This window comes from Sus scrofa, chromosome 3, assembly GCF_054392235.1.
Source record: "Sus scrofa isolate SSC_HxYL_T2T_F1_AM1 chromosome 3, Sscrofa_HxYL_maternal_Yorkshire_Landrace_v2.0, whole genome shotgun sequence".
Lineage (NCBI taxonomy): Eukaryota > Metazoa > Chordata > Mammalia > Artiodactyla > Suidae > Sus > Sus scrofa.
Window position 1 is genome coordinate 36700895 of NC_139385.1, and position 15540 is coordinate 36716434.

At 49.9% G+C, this 15540-nt stretch overlaps 1 protein-coding gene across 9 annotated transcripts in view; it reads right to left on the bottom strand.

The window, feature by feature from the left end:
- SHISA9 (shisa family member 9) overlaps nt 1-14325 on the bottom strand; it is a 545216-nt gene extending 530891 nt beyond the window's left edge. For 8 of the 9 annotated variants that reach the window (XR_014840775.1, XR_014840776.1, XR_014840777.1 and 5 more), the window contains exon 1: nt 12179-12940. Coding sequence is in view for 6 of the 9 variants with exons in the window: in XM_085017601.1 (XP_084873727.1) it covers nt 12179-12864 (686 nt within the window). In the remaining 3 variants the exon portion in view is untranslated. Of the gene's footprint in view, nt 1-12178; nt 12941-14169 lie in introns of those variants that run through there. The other variant, XM_085017604.1, reaches the window with a different exon arrangement.
- Between the last annotated feature and the right edge of the window lie 1215 nt (nt 14326-15540).

Consider the following 15540-nt stretch of genomic DNA (forward strand, 5'->3'; position numbering starts at 1 on the left):
GCAGCTCTGACTGGACCCCTAGCCTGGGAACTTCCATATGCCACAGGTGTAGGCCGGCAGCTGCAGCTCTGACTGGACCCCTAGCCTGGGAACTTCCATATGCCACAGGTGTAGCCCTAAAAAGACAAAAAAAAAAAAAAAGGTGAGATCCTGCTGGGTAGCACTGGGAACTATGTCTGGTCACTTATGATGGAGCATGATAATGTGAGAAAAAAAAATGTATACATGTATGTGTAACTTGGTCACCATGCTGTACAGAAGGAAAAAAAAAAGAATGTATTGGGGAAATTTAAAAAAAATAAAATAAAAATAAATGTTGCAGGGAATAGAACATTATTCAGCCACAAAAAGGAATGAAGTTGTGATCCCTCCTACAACATGAATGAAACCTGGAAACATGATGTGCAGTGAAAGAAGCCACACACACAAAGCCATATCCTACATGATTCCATGTACATAAAATGTTCAGAATACAAAGATCCTCAGAGACGGAAAGTAGTCATGGGTTGCCAGGAGCTGGGAGCATGGGAGGGGGAAATGGGAAGTGGCTGCGAATGAGTGAGGGGGTTACTTTTAGGATGATGAAAATGTTCTAGAACTACACAGTGGTGATGGTTGCTCAAATTTCTGAATATACTAAAAAACCACTAAATTGTACAATTTAAAAAAAAAAATTCTAAATAAACAGAGAGACGAGGTGATCAGGAAAAGCCTTCCTGAGGAGGTGACATTTGAGTGGAGCCCTGAACCATGAGATGGAGCTGGTCACATAAAGAGGATGAAAGAATATTCCAGGAGTTCCTGCTGTGGCACAATGGGATCAGCAGTGTCTCTGCAGCACCAGGATACAGGTTTGATCCCCGGCCAGCACAGTGGGTTAAAGGATCTGGCATTGGGGTAGGTTGCAGCTGCGGCTCAGATCTGACCCCTGGCCTGGGGAACTCCCTATGCTTCAGGACAGCCAAAACAGGGGGGAAAAAGAAAAAGAAAAAGAAAATGGGGAAGGAATATTCCATGCAGAGAGGGAAGGAAGTGCAAAGGCCATGAGGCAGGAAACAGTTCCAGTGTCTGAGGGACATGGACTATGGCAAACAAGGAGAGCATTACAAGGTGTGGAACCCATTTTCCAGGCTGAAAAACTGCCCAGGCTAACCCAGGTAATCAGTGGAGAGAGTGAAATACAATCCTGAATGTCTCTGAAATAAGAGTTCAGGCTCCTTTCTACTCTGTGCAGAAAGGAGGGCCTGAAACTCCAAGTGTTTTAAACAATGGGCAGATGCCTTAAAAACAAATATCCCTTGGAGTTCCCCTCGTGGTTCAGCGGTTAACGAATCCGACTAGGAACGGTTAGGTTGAGGGTTCAATCCCTGGCCTTGCTCAGTGGGTTAAGGATCCAGCGGTGCCATGAGCTGTGATGTAGGTGCAGACGTGGCTGGGAGCCCGCGTTGCTGTGGCTGTGGCATAGGCCGGTGGCTACAGCTCTGATTCGACCCCAGCCTGGGAACCTCCATATGCCACAGGTGCGGCCCTAGAAAAGACAAAAAAAATTAATGAATAAATAAATAAATATATATATATATATATATATACACACACACACACACACATATATATATGCTTTTTTCCCTCTTCTGAACAGGTTCTTTATATGCGCTTCAGGGGATCTTCGAATCCTTCTGGAACTGAATGGAAATTTTTTCTGCATTCTTCTTGAACAAGAAGCCATAGCTTTCACCAGATTCTCTTAGGAGTCTCCCCAAATTTTCAAGATATTCAGACTTGCAAGAGGACAGCAGAGGAAGTGATCAGAATGGTTGTCCATGAACTTGGTCAGCACTGCCATCAGCAGATTCCCTGAGCTGCTTCTGAGTGCCAAAATTCACCGAATTCACCCAAAAGCCAAGGGTACTTTTTCCCCACCTAGCCCTCCCCAGAGCAGGTGGAGGAGAAGGGGATTCTTTGAGCCTCTATATCTTGGACAAGGAGTCTTCAAGATGTGGTTCACGCACTCAGGGACTGCCTACGATAATTTTGCATGGGGGAAGGAAATATGAGAACTTCTGTGTAATGTCTTTAGCTATTAAAAATGAAAAGGAATTTAATATGTGAATCCATGCTGGTGCACTTGGAATACTCTGGTCAGATGGTGAGAATCGGGAATCCTGGACCACAAAGGGTGGCTGACAGTGGTACCATCATTCTGGCCCATCATCTGTACTGCAGTTTGTGCACCCCTAAAGGGGATCTGCAGGCAAGGTACCTACTTCACTAAGCTAAACATGACTATGTGGATATCTGGCTTTAAAATGTTCCCCATAACAAAACCACAGCCTGGAGACAACACTGATGAAACAAGCACAGGAAAATGACAGACTGGACTCGCCTCTTCAACAGTTTCTCACAAGGTTAAGCCAAGGGGGTGGAGAGAATGGGATGGACTGGGAGTTTGGGGTTGGTGGATACAAACTGCTACATTTAAAATGGAGAAGCAATGAGGTTCTACCGTATAGCGCAGGGAACTCTATCCAGTCTCTTGGGATAGCCCATGATGGAAGATAATATGAGAAAAAGAATGCATATATATGTACGACTGGGTCACTATGCTGTACAGCAGAAACTGACACAACACTATAAATCAACTATACTTTAATAAAAATAATTTTTTTTGAAGTTCCCATTGTGGCTCAGCGTAAACAAATCTGACTTGTATCCATGAAGATACAGGTTTGATCCCCGGCCTTGCTCAGTGGGTTAAGGATCCAGCGTTGCTGTGACCTGTGGCATAGGTCGCAGACACGGCTCAGATCTGCCTGTGGTGTAGGTCAGCAGCTGTATCTCTAATTCGACCCCTAGCCTGGGAACCTCCATATGCCATGGGTGTGGCCCTAAAAAGACCAAAATAATCATAATAATAAAATTTTTAATGATGATCCATTTGGATCAAAATGAAGTCACCCGAATATAATCAAAGCTCTTGTGAAGAATATTCAAACTATGGATTTATTTATGAATGCTGAGTTTCATCCTTACTACATGTTAGGCTCTAAGATGTGAGCAAATGATTGCATGAAGTCATCACCGTTAGCAACAAAATGTAAATATTTATTTCACCTTCAGCTCAGTTTCAAATTTCCGTTCTTATGTAGCCTTTGTAGTGTACCTCATAACTGTTTGCTAGTGTGTGCATATACTTAGGAGTAAAACAAACATGCATGCATTGGAGTGCATACTACAACACATGTTACAAATAGGGACATGTTTTTATACGTGGAATCTAATAAAAATGATACGAAAGAACTTATTTATAAAACAGAAACAAATTCACAGACTTTGAAATCAAGCTTATGGTTACCAAAGGGGAAACCATGGTAGGGAGTGGGGGGAGGGACAAGTTATAAGGATGGACTTAACACATACACACTACTGCACCTAAAATAGATAACAAACAAGGACCTACTGCATAGCACAGGGAAATCTACTCAATATTCTGTAACAACCTATATGACCAAAAAAAGGATGGAGATATATATATATATATATACATATATATATTTATAACGGATTCACTTTGCTGCACACCTGAAACGAATACAACATTGTAAGTCAACTATACGCCAATAAATCTTTTTTAAAGAGGGACATGTTTTTAAAAATTAGTGAATTAGATAATGGAAAGGACAAGCTATGTGCTACAAGCCAAATATATACCCAAGGAATTGGTGTTTATGTGTGGCACATAGTTTGGTGCTTCTCAAAGTTAAATGTGCGTTCAGATTACCTAGGCCATCTTGTTTAGATACAGATTCTGATTCAGGGCAGGGCCTGAGATTCTACTCAAGCTCCCAAAATGACCAGCTCCCTCTCGGCTGCTGGTCCACAGGCCACACTCTGAAGACCAAGATCCTAAAGGTTCTGTGACAGTAAATTTTGTGTCAGCTTGACTGGGTGCCACAAGGTACCCAAAGATTTGGTCCAACATTATTCTGAATGTACCAGAGAGGGCATTTTTGGATAAGATTAACACTTAGAGGTTGACAGACTCAGGAAAGCAGAATGCCCCACATAAATATGGGTGGGCTTCATCCAACAAGTTGAAGGCATGAATAGAACAAAAGGCTGAACATCGCCCCAAGTAAGAAAGAATTTTTCTGCCCGATGGCCCTCAAACAGGGATGTCAGCACATCCCAGTTCTATAGCAACCTACCAGGTTTCAGACTCAAACTGGGACATTGACTCTGCAGATTTTGGACCTCCTAGCCTCTATTAGAAAGAGGAAATTCTGCACAATAAATCAATAGATAGATGGATAGATAGATCTCCTATAGGTTCTCCTTCTCTGGAGAACCCTAATATAGGCACCATATTGAAGAAACTACACTTTTTCTTGATATCCTTTAATCCAGTTCCAATCATTATGTGAAACATTGCCATATTTGGAGTTCCCGCTGTGGCTCAGCAGTAAAAAACCCACCTAGTATCCATGAGGATGTGGGTTCAATCCCTGGCCCCACTCAGTGGTTTAAGGATCCCGCACTGCCGCAAGCTGCAGTGTAGCTCACAGACTCGTCTCCAATGTGGTGTTGCTGTGGCCGTGGCGTAGGCCGGCAGCTTAAGCTCTGATTCGACCCCTATCCCCCTAGCCTAGGAACCTCCATATGTTGCAGGTGTGGCCCTAAAAAGACACAAAAAAAATTTGCCATTTTTGAGGTTGAAGATGATGGAATATTGGCAATTTCATAAGGTGCAACTTGGTATCACTTCACATGATTTATTTGTGTGCCACCTTCCCCCTGCCATCTGGCTGTCAGCTCTGTGCCTGCTCTATCCACTGCCCTCTCATAGCTCTCAGCCCAGTGCTAGATATATTGTAGGTAATCAATAAATACCTATTGAATGAATATACGAATGGGCAAACAAAGGACTGAACAAGGAGATATGTTCTTATGTCAAGTAAACCAGGATATCAGAAATCAGAAGAATTCCTATGGGCCAAGTACTGTCCTAGGCAATCAGGTTATACCAGGGCGGGGTGGGGGAGCTGTTAGCATCCTTGCAGGCCTTACTGTGAAAGAGAATGGATGGAGACAGATAATAAACTAGTAAACCAGTCCATTAGTAAGTTCGTTTCAGACTCTAATGTGAAATGAAGCAAATAACATTGAGTGATGGGCTGGAGGGGACAGGGGGGCACTGATAAGTAAGGCTGGCTGGTCAGGGACAGCTTCTCAGAGAAGGTGACATTGAACTGAGACCTGAATGTTGAGGAGGAGCCAGTCAGAGAAGCTGAGGCAAAGCCAACACAACTCTAAGGCAGCAATGAGCTTGGCATATTTGAGGAACTAAAAGAAAAGGCTGCATCCCTTTTCTTCCCAATTACAGTGAGCAAATAAAAGACCCCAACATTTCCAAACAGAGCTCAGAGGTCCAGCATCTTACTCCAAAGTCTCTAGGGGTTCCAAGGTCTAAACTACATTCTGACTTTCAAACAATGGAATAGGATTCCTGAGAATTGCCTTTTGCACCAGAAACATCATTTATTTTTCAAGGATCTAAGGGCAATAGACATGCAATAACTTTCTGGTGCAGTGGTTTACACAGGTGTAGACATTCACCCAAGCTCATCAAACTGTACACATAAATGTGTGTGCATTTTCTTGTGTAAATTAGACCCCAATGAAGTTGATTTTTTAAATGCAAGCACTTGGTGCCCGAAATGAAGCAAACATGTTCTGCAAGGAAAAGTCATTTAGAGACTTTTCCATGGCCAATAATATATGCATTCATGGGTTTCTCCAGCCTGGGGAGCTGGTGGAAGCCACAGGATAACCACCAATGGGTAAGAAAAAGGGGAAGTAAAAGGGAGATTGGAACAAGAGAGAAAAGGCTAAGGAAGGAAGAACATTTATCACTTGATGCCATTTCTTCGCAAGAGGCTTCAGCTCCTATGAAGCATGTTTGAAAAACACACAGGCCATTGTGCTATGTAATTTGCCACTTGGATTTGTGATTCTGTTGAAGGTGGGCAAAATAATGACATATGTTCCCTACTGACTTCAAGTGCAGAGAGCTTCAAACATGCATCCCTGCCCCCAAGGTCATTTCTCACCAATGCCTCCGCCAAGAGGGCTGGCCCTGCCAGGGGCAGATGCAGAAAACATTCTTAGTCTTGATCTGACAGCGGCTCCTTGAACTGGCCCTGATGCTGCAGAGATTCCAGTCCTGCATGGTTTTGCTCCAAGGCAGTGCAGCCTAGCGGTCAGGCACCAGGGCTAAGGCCACAGAATGTCTGGACCTGAAGTTCAACTCCAGTGGCCAGGGGCTTACACATGCTCTTGGAGAGCAATCTGTGCCTATCTTAAGGCTGACCTCCTTGGGAGGGGCACGAAAAGTCAGGAGAATTTACACAGAAGTTTATGTAAAATAACCAAACCAGCAAGTATTCTTCAACATCATCTAGGCTAACACTGGAAATGCATCTAGGGTAATCGTCCACTGTCACCTCGCCTCTTCTGAACCTGCCGTCCCCTCTTCTAAGATTAAATGCAAGCCCAGAGAGGTACGAGACTTGGCCAATGTCACACAGCTAAACAGACATAGGAGAGCAAGGGCTATACACAGAGTTTCAGACCACACCATCATCCCCTTCAGGAGATAACGAGTAGAAATTTCCAACAATAAGGATGACGGTAAAGGGTGATAGTCATTGAGCAGTGACCATAGGGCAGGGCCTGTGCTAAGAACTTTCCCCCCGAATCCCAACACAAGCCTATGTATGACATAGGGACCGTCATCATCCCATTTTACAGACAAGAACCTGAGACTCAGAGAGGTGAAGAAACCTGCCCCAAATCACACAGCTATTAAGTGGCTGCACTGAGACTGCATCTGGAGCCATCAGACTTGAGTCCATTTCTGCTAAGATCTGCCTGGTGGCCCCTCTGGGGACTGCAGGCAACATAACTAAGAGATGGGCTGGGGCCAGGGGTGGGGGGAGAGAATGGCACCTGGGATGAACCTGAGAGGGTCCAAAAGAGAACCATCCCCACTCAGTAGCAACCAACAGCTGCCATTCATCTTTTTAGGTTTCACTAAAGCACAGTTGATTTACAAGACTGCGATCATTCCTGCTGCATAACAAAGTGACTAAGGCATACACGTGCACACCTCCACACAGCTCCCATTTTTAAATGCAGGCCCAGGATTACCAGACCTATCAATGTCTCAAGAGAAATCAGAAATCTGGATTTCTGCGTCAACCTCCCAGTTTTTAGTGGTTGGCATTTGGTTCTAAGTTGGTCTTAAAACACTAGAGACTAAAGAGATTTCACAGCCAAACACAGTGAGCCTTGCCTGGATCCTGGTTTGAAAAACCAAGCTTGAAAAGCCATTTCTGGTACACGCCTGGGGAAAACAGTAATATAATGGGCTATTTGATGATGATATGGAATTTTTGTTCTTTTTCTTGGGTATGATACTGGAATTGTATTATGTGGGAGAATGTCCTTGTTCTTAGGAGATCCACGCTGAAGGATTTAAGGATGGAGTGTCATGTCTGCAACTTATTTTCAAATGCTGCAGCCAAAAAACAAAGGAAAACAAGGGAGGAAAGGAGGGAAAGAGAGAGGAGGGGGAAAAGGAAGGGAAGAAGGAAGGCCATTCAGAGAGAGAGAGCGAGCCATAAAGCAAGCATGATAAAATACTAATAATTTTTTATCTAAAGTCGTAGTTCCCAACCGCAGGTGATTCTTCCCCTGGATGACTCCTGTCAATGTCTGAGGACACTTTTTACTGTCCCCACCGTGGGGAAGATGTTACTGGTACCTAGAGAGTAGAGTCCAGGGATGCAGCCAGACTTCCTGCAATGCATAAGATAGCCCCCCACAGCAAATTATCCTCCAGCCCCCAGTGTCAAGAATCCCAGTCAGGGAGTTCTCACTCTGGCACAACAGGGTCGATGGTGTCTCTGCAGCAGCAGGGATGTGGGTTTAATCACTGGCCCCGCACAGAGGGTTAAGGATCTGGTGTTGCCACAGCTGTGGCACAGATCACAGCTCTGGCTTGGATTCAATCTCTGACCCGGGAACTCCATAAGCCATGGGGTGGCCAAAAAAAGCAAAAAAAATAAAAAATAAAAATAAAAAAGGGTGCCAAAGGGAAGAAAACCTGCCCTAGATAAATGATATATAAAATGGAGTTTATGTTTATTCTTCTTTCAAGTGTTTTGTATATTTAAAATGTGTCACAATAAAACACTGAGGGAAAACTTCAAAATAAGAATACATAAATAGGAGTTCCCACTGTGGCACAGGAAATGAATCTGACTAGTATCCATGAGGACGCAGGTTCAATCCCTGGCCTTACCCAGTGAGTTAAGGATCCAGTATTGCCCTGAGCTGTGGCGTAGGTCACAGACACGGCTCGGATCTGGCATTGCTGTGGCTGTGGCATAGACCAGCAGCTACAGCTCAGATTTGACCCCTCACCTGGGAACCTCCCTATGGCACAGATGCAGCCCTAAAAAAAAGAAGACAAAAAAAAAAAAAAAATACATAAATAGAGATACCTTGTTGGAGTTCCCATCGTAGCGCAGTGGTTAACGAATCTGACTAGGAACCATGAGGTTGTGGGTTCGGTCCTTGCCCTTGCTCAGTGGGTTAATGATCCGGCATTGCCGTGAGCTGTGGTGTAGGTCGCAGATGCGGCTCGGATCCTGCGTTGCTGTGGCTCTGGTGTAGGCCGGTGGCTACAGCTCCGATTAGACCCCTAGCCTGGGAACCTCCATATGCCGCGAGAGCGGCCCAATAAAGGGCAAAAAGACAAAAAAGACAAAAAAAAAAAAAAAAAGAAAAAAGAAAAGAAAAGAAAAGAAATACCTTGTAGACCAAAGAAAATGTGTCTGCATGGTTTGGTACCTAAAGCCAGCCACCTTTTTCAATCACCTCTTCTCTGATAAATGGTGATAGAATGTGGCTGCTGTTACAGATGCTGAATGAGCATCTGTATAGTTCTCCTAACTTCCCAGGTGAGGCCTGAGTATGCTTCATTGCTATCTTTCCCCCTTTTTAGCCCTAATCGGCTCAGAAGGAAGCAGGCAATGTGCCCAGGACTCTGAACTTGGAAACTGACATCACCAAACACAAGCACGCTGGTGACCAGGAGCGGTCAGTGTGTGATGTGAGAGCAGCACATGTTGCAAGTCTTTGAGGAGGAGGTACTTTGATAAGAATAAACTCCCCATCCCAGTGACCCTAGAATGCTCAAGCTCTGGCCAGCAGGTTAATCTCACCTGGAAACCACACTCTAGCCTCTCTGATGCCAAGCTTGGTGTGCTGGTCTCACCCAAGCATCCCAGGGCCCAGTGCGGGCAAAAGTAAATGAGACCATTGTTGTGGCTAAGACTTGAGATGATTAACTGCATCAGCAAAGCAGAATGCACTCAGCAAGTACTGAGGCAGCCCTTAGGACCACAGAAATACATATAAAGGCTACACACACAGGGGGTAACTAACAACACAAAGTAACTAAGAGTCACACTGGATGAATTCATCCATTCTCAACCCAGTAAAAGATTCCCATATCTGGACCAGTGTTTCTCCAAGTGTGGACCACCTCACATGAACCATTCAGGGAGGTGGTTGAATGATGATTTCTAAGGCCCAGATGGATGGATGCAGAATCTCTCTGGACCAAACTCGATGATGTGCATTTTAAGAAGCTCCCCAAATTCTGCCACTCGCTCAAGCTGAAAATGTCTGCCCCAGACACAGCTGAAACCAGGGGACCAAGGATTGCAAAATTTTCTGTGTGACCTTGAGCTAGCCACCCAACCTCAGCGATGATTTGCTCCTGTGTGAGAATTAAAATAGCACCTGCCTCATAGCTGTACAAAGTAAATGAGACAATGTTTACACACACGTGTGCGTGCACACACACACACACACACACACACCCTTAGTATAGTGCCTGGCACCCAGAACTTGCTCAGCAAATGTTACTTCCTTTCCCTGGACAGTGATTGGCTGAACACTGTAAAGCCTGGAGAGCTTTACAAAAGTATGGCTGCTGAGGCTCCACCCTAGAAATTCTGATTTGAACCATCTAGGGTGCAGCCCCTGGCAACAGAATTTGTGAAAAAGCATTCCAGGTGACCCTAAACATCAGCCAAGGTTGAAAACCATAGCTTGGGAGTTGCCAGTAAAAATCAATCATCCTTTCAGGAGTATGTACTTCCGCTGCATTCTGGAACTCCCGAAATGTATACAATGTGTTGAGTCTCTATTTCCCCAGAACTGGGTACCCCTAGATTCCTTTCCTGACCTTTCCTGGTACCTGCAGAAGAATGTGGCTGCAGCCTGCTGGGCTGGAGTAAGCGGAGCTGTAAGGGGGCAAGACCAGGAAATGGAGTCCCCGCCAGCCTGAAGACCGCAACACTTTCTCCCATGGATGCCCAAAGGTTTGCTCCCCTCCACACTTTCCCACCCCAAAACAAAAAGGGATCCTCTAAGCCCCGGGTTGCAAAGGGCTCAAAGGAGATTTGAGCAGAGGAATTCACCGAAATCTGCAAGACAGCCTACCCATCCCCGGGTGAATCTCCCTACCAAGGAACAGTCGCTGCCGCCGCAGGCTTGCTTCCATATCTCATTCTCACCTTAACACAGACCCCTGGCAAGGGCTGCGCCGGGTGTGGGAGAAGGGAGTGAAACCACCGCGCAGGTGGGGTAGGCAACCAGGCACCCTGGGGTTGCAGGAGGTGGGCGGGGCCTGCGCTTTACTCTTTTTGAGCTTTCTTGAATCCCCTGGGAGCTTACTTCTGCGGTTTCCAGACCTCACCCTCCAACCACACCTCCCTGCGGACCCAGGCCGAGAGGAAGTTCCTCACCTCGTCCCCCAAATCCCTCCCGTCTAGGGGGGGAAAAATCATCGGATACTCTGCGTATAAATAGAAAGTAATTACTAGTGAGGTGGTGATGTTCCTTCTCCTATTTTTGGTGGGTCTCTTTGTTGAGATTTTTTAGGCAGGCACACGGAGCGCGTGCAGACACACGCGCGCGCACAGGCCGGGTATGTGTGTGTGTATGTGTAGGGGCGACACATGGCGACTCTGTAGCCCATATTCTGAAAGAGAATAAACCCTGCACCCCAGTCATCCAGCTGTTCGCAAGCCGCCTGCCACTCTTCAACCCCGCCCGGACCTCATACCAACCCCTGGCCTCTGCCCAGCCGGAGGCTGCGTCCTCGCCACCGCATCCTCCGCCTCCAAAGTTACTAGGTTGTATGAATCGATTTAGACACTTGGGGGAAAAAAAGAAAAAGGCAAATAGCTCCATTAATTCCCAAATGCCTTTTCCCATCTGCTGCGACTTGCTCGTGCTGGGACTTGCATAATGAATAAGGCAAAAGGGAAAGTTGACGAATCAGGGCGGCTGGGGGGTAAAGGCGCGCGGGGAGGGGGGCTCCAGACCTGGAAGGCCGCGCTAGCCCGGGCACTGGGCGCAGCACGCAGCTGCCCCGGGCAAGAAGAGGTGGCAACGGGAGAGAGAGACGTGGGGGTTAAGGGAGGGAGGGGACCAGCAAGGTCCCAATTCCAGGGGAATTGCGCTCGGGGAAAGCGAGGCGGCCGCTCCAAGCAAAGCTTTTGTTCTCGCCCTCCCGCACTCTCCACCTCCCTCGCCACATTTTCGCGAGTCGTATGAGTTGCAGGCGGCACACACTCCTTGCTTGCCTCCCTCCCTCCTTCCCGCACACACGCGCGCGCGGTCTCACACACGCCCCCCTTCCCTTTCGGGCTTGCTGGCCTCTGTTTACCTAGGAGCTAGTATCTGCAGTCCGAAGGCTGGACCCTCTGCCCAAAACCTAAGACTTCGGAGCCAGGGGCTCCCAGTCTGTGTCTCAAGCCGGCTTCAATCCTCGGCGGGAGAGGGCGGCAAGAGGGCGAAGGGGTTGGAGACAACCCCCACAACACACACACACACACACACACACACACACACACACGCTCTTATCCACACCTGTGCTGAGCCCAGCGCCCCCTCTCCGCGCTTTCAGCCCAAGTTGGCTGCCCGGGAGACATCCCCTTGCGGAGAGGCCAGGGTGGGGTGGGGAGCGCCATTGCCTCCCGGAAGGTGGAAGGGGAACGGCGCCCGAAGGGGGGAGGCGGGAGAGGGGGAGGCAGCCCACCTGGACATGTGCTCCCTTTGGGGCCGGTGCGCCTTCTCCAGCCCCAGCTTGGTGAAGATGCCCACGAGCACCATGACGGCCACCACCCCGCAGATGATGTAAACGATCAGATTGGTCTTGTCCTTGGTAGGGTCATGCAAGGGGTCGTCCTTGCGCGCGGGGGGCTTGCCAGTGTTGAGCCAGAGCGGAGTGTCGTAGTTGGTGCAGGTGCTCTGGTTCAGTCGCCGCTTCTTAAACGTGCAGCAGAACCGGAAGCCACAAGTCCCGCAGCAGAAGATGAAGTCGCCCGAGCTGCAGTTGAACGGCGGGTCCCACTGGCCCATGACATCGAAGTAGCCCCGGCAGAAGTCCGGCGTGGGCGCCCGGGTCGGGGGCGCGTCCGAGACCCCCACGCCCTCGCCGACCTCTCCCGAGGCGGCCCCGGAGCGGTTGCCCCCCGCCAGCACCACCACGCCGCCCAGCTGCGCCAGCTGCCCGTGCCCCGCTCGCTCCTGCGCCCGGCACACGCGGGCGCACAGCTCGGTGAGGAAGCAGCCGAGGAGCAGCCGGAGGACGCGGCGCATCGTGTCTCCCAGCCCGGGTTCGGCCACTTGGCCGCTGCTGGAGCCGCTGCAGCCGCCTCTCGAGGCGCGGCCGAAGCTGCCGAGGCTGCTGCCGGGGGCTGCGAGCCGCCGCGGGCCGCACATGCAGGGAGCGGCGCGGGGCGCTCGGTGGTCGGCGGCCACTGCGCTCGGCTCAGCCCGCGTTCGCCTCCAGCGCGCCGCGCGCCGAGGGGCCGGCCGGGGAGGAGCGCGCCGGGCCGGGCGGGGGGAGGAGGAGCGGGGGCAAGCACGGGGTGCAGGTCCGGCTGGCTACAGGGGGAGGCGGGGGCCGGAGAGCAAGGGCGAGTCGTTCCTTCCGCGCCTCCCCTCAGCGGGCGGCTCCGGACTCGCCGCCCCGCGCCCGCTCACAGGATCCCTCTCACCTCTCCAGCTCGCCAAGTGCGCCGGAGAGAGCGAAGCGACACTTGTGGAATGAAGGGAGGGCAGGAGGGAAGGGGGAGGGGGAGGAGGGCGGGCAGAGGAGGCGCGGGGGGAGCGGAGGGGGGAGGAGGGGGCGGGCGCGAGCTCGAGGGGGGCGGGGGCGCAGGAGAGGTGCCTCGGGCCGGCGGGCGGGCGGGAGCCAGTTGGGGGGCGTGCAAAGCTGAGCGGGGCTGGCGGGTGGAGGGGAGCGAGCTCTCGCAGCCGCCGAGGCTGAAGGCACAGCTCGGATTTCCCGGCAGGTGGAGGACGGCGGCGGGACCTCCCGCGCCCTCTCTGGGCGGGAGCAGTGGCTCAGACCTGTTCAGGGCGCAGAGGCGGCTCCGCCCGCGGCTTTTTCCCGGGGTGCGTGCGCAGGAGCTGCGGCTCGAGTCGGCTCATCAGGGTAAGGGTGACTCGAAAGGTTTAGGGACAGACTAAGTAGCTTCCACTCCAAGACAGACTCGGGTGCAGCCGGATCAGCATCGCCCCTCCCAGGTGCGCGGGGCTGCCTTGTCCTTCCCCAGCTGTGCCCTCCTGCCAGAGGCGCCACCCGGCTGGCTCAACTTCCCGGGCCCAGGCGAGGACCAAGGTTGAGCTGAGAAGGCAGGGTGGCAAGCGCCTGGGCCCGGGTTAAGCACCCTGGAGAGGGGCTCGGCCTGAACTAAAGTCAAAGAAATGCAGGGGTAAGGAGAGGCAGTGACCAAGCCCGAGGCACTGGCCTGTCCCAGAACGTCATTCTTTGGGACTTCTCGCAGGCCCCCTGACCTGCCACTTTGTCACTCTTTGCCGTCGCCACCTTCCCTGCGCTCCACAGGAGGGCACACCGCCCGCGGCGCCGCCTCTGAGCTCCTAGATCTGGTGCAGCGCAAGGCCTAGGCGCCCAGCCTCAGCCGCCCGCCGGTACCTGGAGCTCGCGTACCTCGGTCTCAGGAACCGGCTGGCCCTTGTGCCCACCAACACCCTCCACCCCCCACCCCGGGATATGCTCACCCGGAGCCGCTGAGCCCCCGGCCTTGCTTCTTCGGGAAGCCTCCCATCCTCTGCCGTCAGCATTTCCAAATCTGCCCTCTTTCAAACCAGCCGATTCCAGCCATCCGTCCGCTCGCTCCCATTTCTCCCACTTCTTCCTCTCCTCGCTTTGAATTTGACTCCAGTAGCCCCCAAAACAGGATTTGTACCAAAGCTGCTACACCAAATTTAGATCCCCACACGCCCCTGCGTTTTGTTTTTTTAATTGCATTAACTAAGTATACACTTTGCAGTTGGCTGGGCGATCTGCAAGGAAATGATGTTTCCACCACCCTCCTCTCCATTTGGCTGCAACCGAGGGCTTCTGGGGGCATTTTCAAAGAACCAAGAGGTTGGGTCACATCTGAAATGACACACTGGGGGGCGGGGGGAGTTCCCTTAGTGGAGAAATAATGGGAAGTTTTATTGGGACTCTTCACGTTTTCTCAGAGTGAGAAGGAGTTGGACTAACTGTGGCTTCTCTTTTAAGAAATGGTTGCTTTAGTGTCCCCCCCAGAGACTTGAGAGAAGGACCCTATTCCAACAAAAACACACTAAGGCAACATTGACAGAGTGTATCCAGGGGTGTACTAACCCTGGAAGACCCACTGACTTCTAGGCTGTATTAAGTCCAAACCCACCAGAATGAGGTGTGAGGTTGTGTAGTCTAAACTCATCAGATTCATCATAATGGGATCCCCCAAACAGGACAGTGTGGTCTGTCTGTCCACCCACACTCACCACTGTGTGAGTCTACAAATACAAGCATTGGTGTGTGAGAGGTGACCACAGCTGACCTTCATTCAGTGCTTGTAATATAGCCATTGAGCCTGCTTGCTCTAAAATCACCTCTTCACGGATGCTCAGAGAGGTGCTGAGCATCTAGCAGACAAGCTGGTAATATTTGCTGAGCCACTAAGTGACTGATCTCATTTAACTCGACCACTTAGGTAATCTTACCAAGCCCACACAACAGCGGGAGAGACCGAGGCCCAAAGCAATTAAACTAGGTGCCCAAGGAAGTGCTGCCGTTGGCTCGAGACCCAAGAAATTTGACCCAGGAGCCTGTGTTCTAACCACTGCAGGTAGTGCCTGCCTAAAATAGGCGTCCAGGCTGTCCATCCACCTGCCATGATATTATGTATTTGTTTTTTGTCATCCCACATTGAAAATGTAAACTCTATGGCAGAAAGAATCTTGAATCTTGCGGAGTCCCTGGCACCTAGAACAATGTGGATACGAGAAGCATTCAAAAAATATGCAAGGGCTATTTTTAATGAACTAATTAAGATCTTCTATGCAAGGCCCTGTCTTAAACTAAGAGAGGAAAGGGACACTTAGGGCTGACACAGA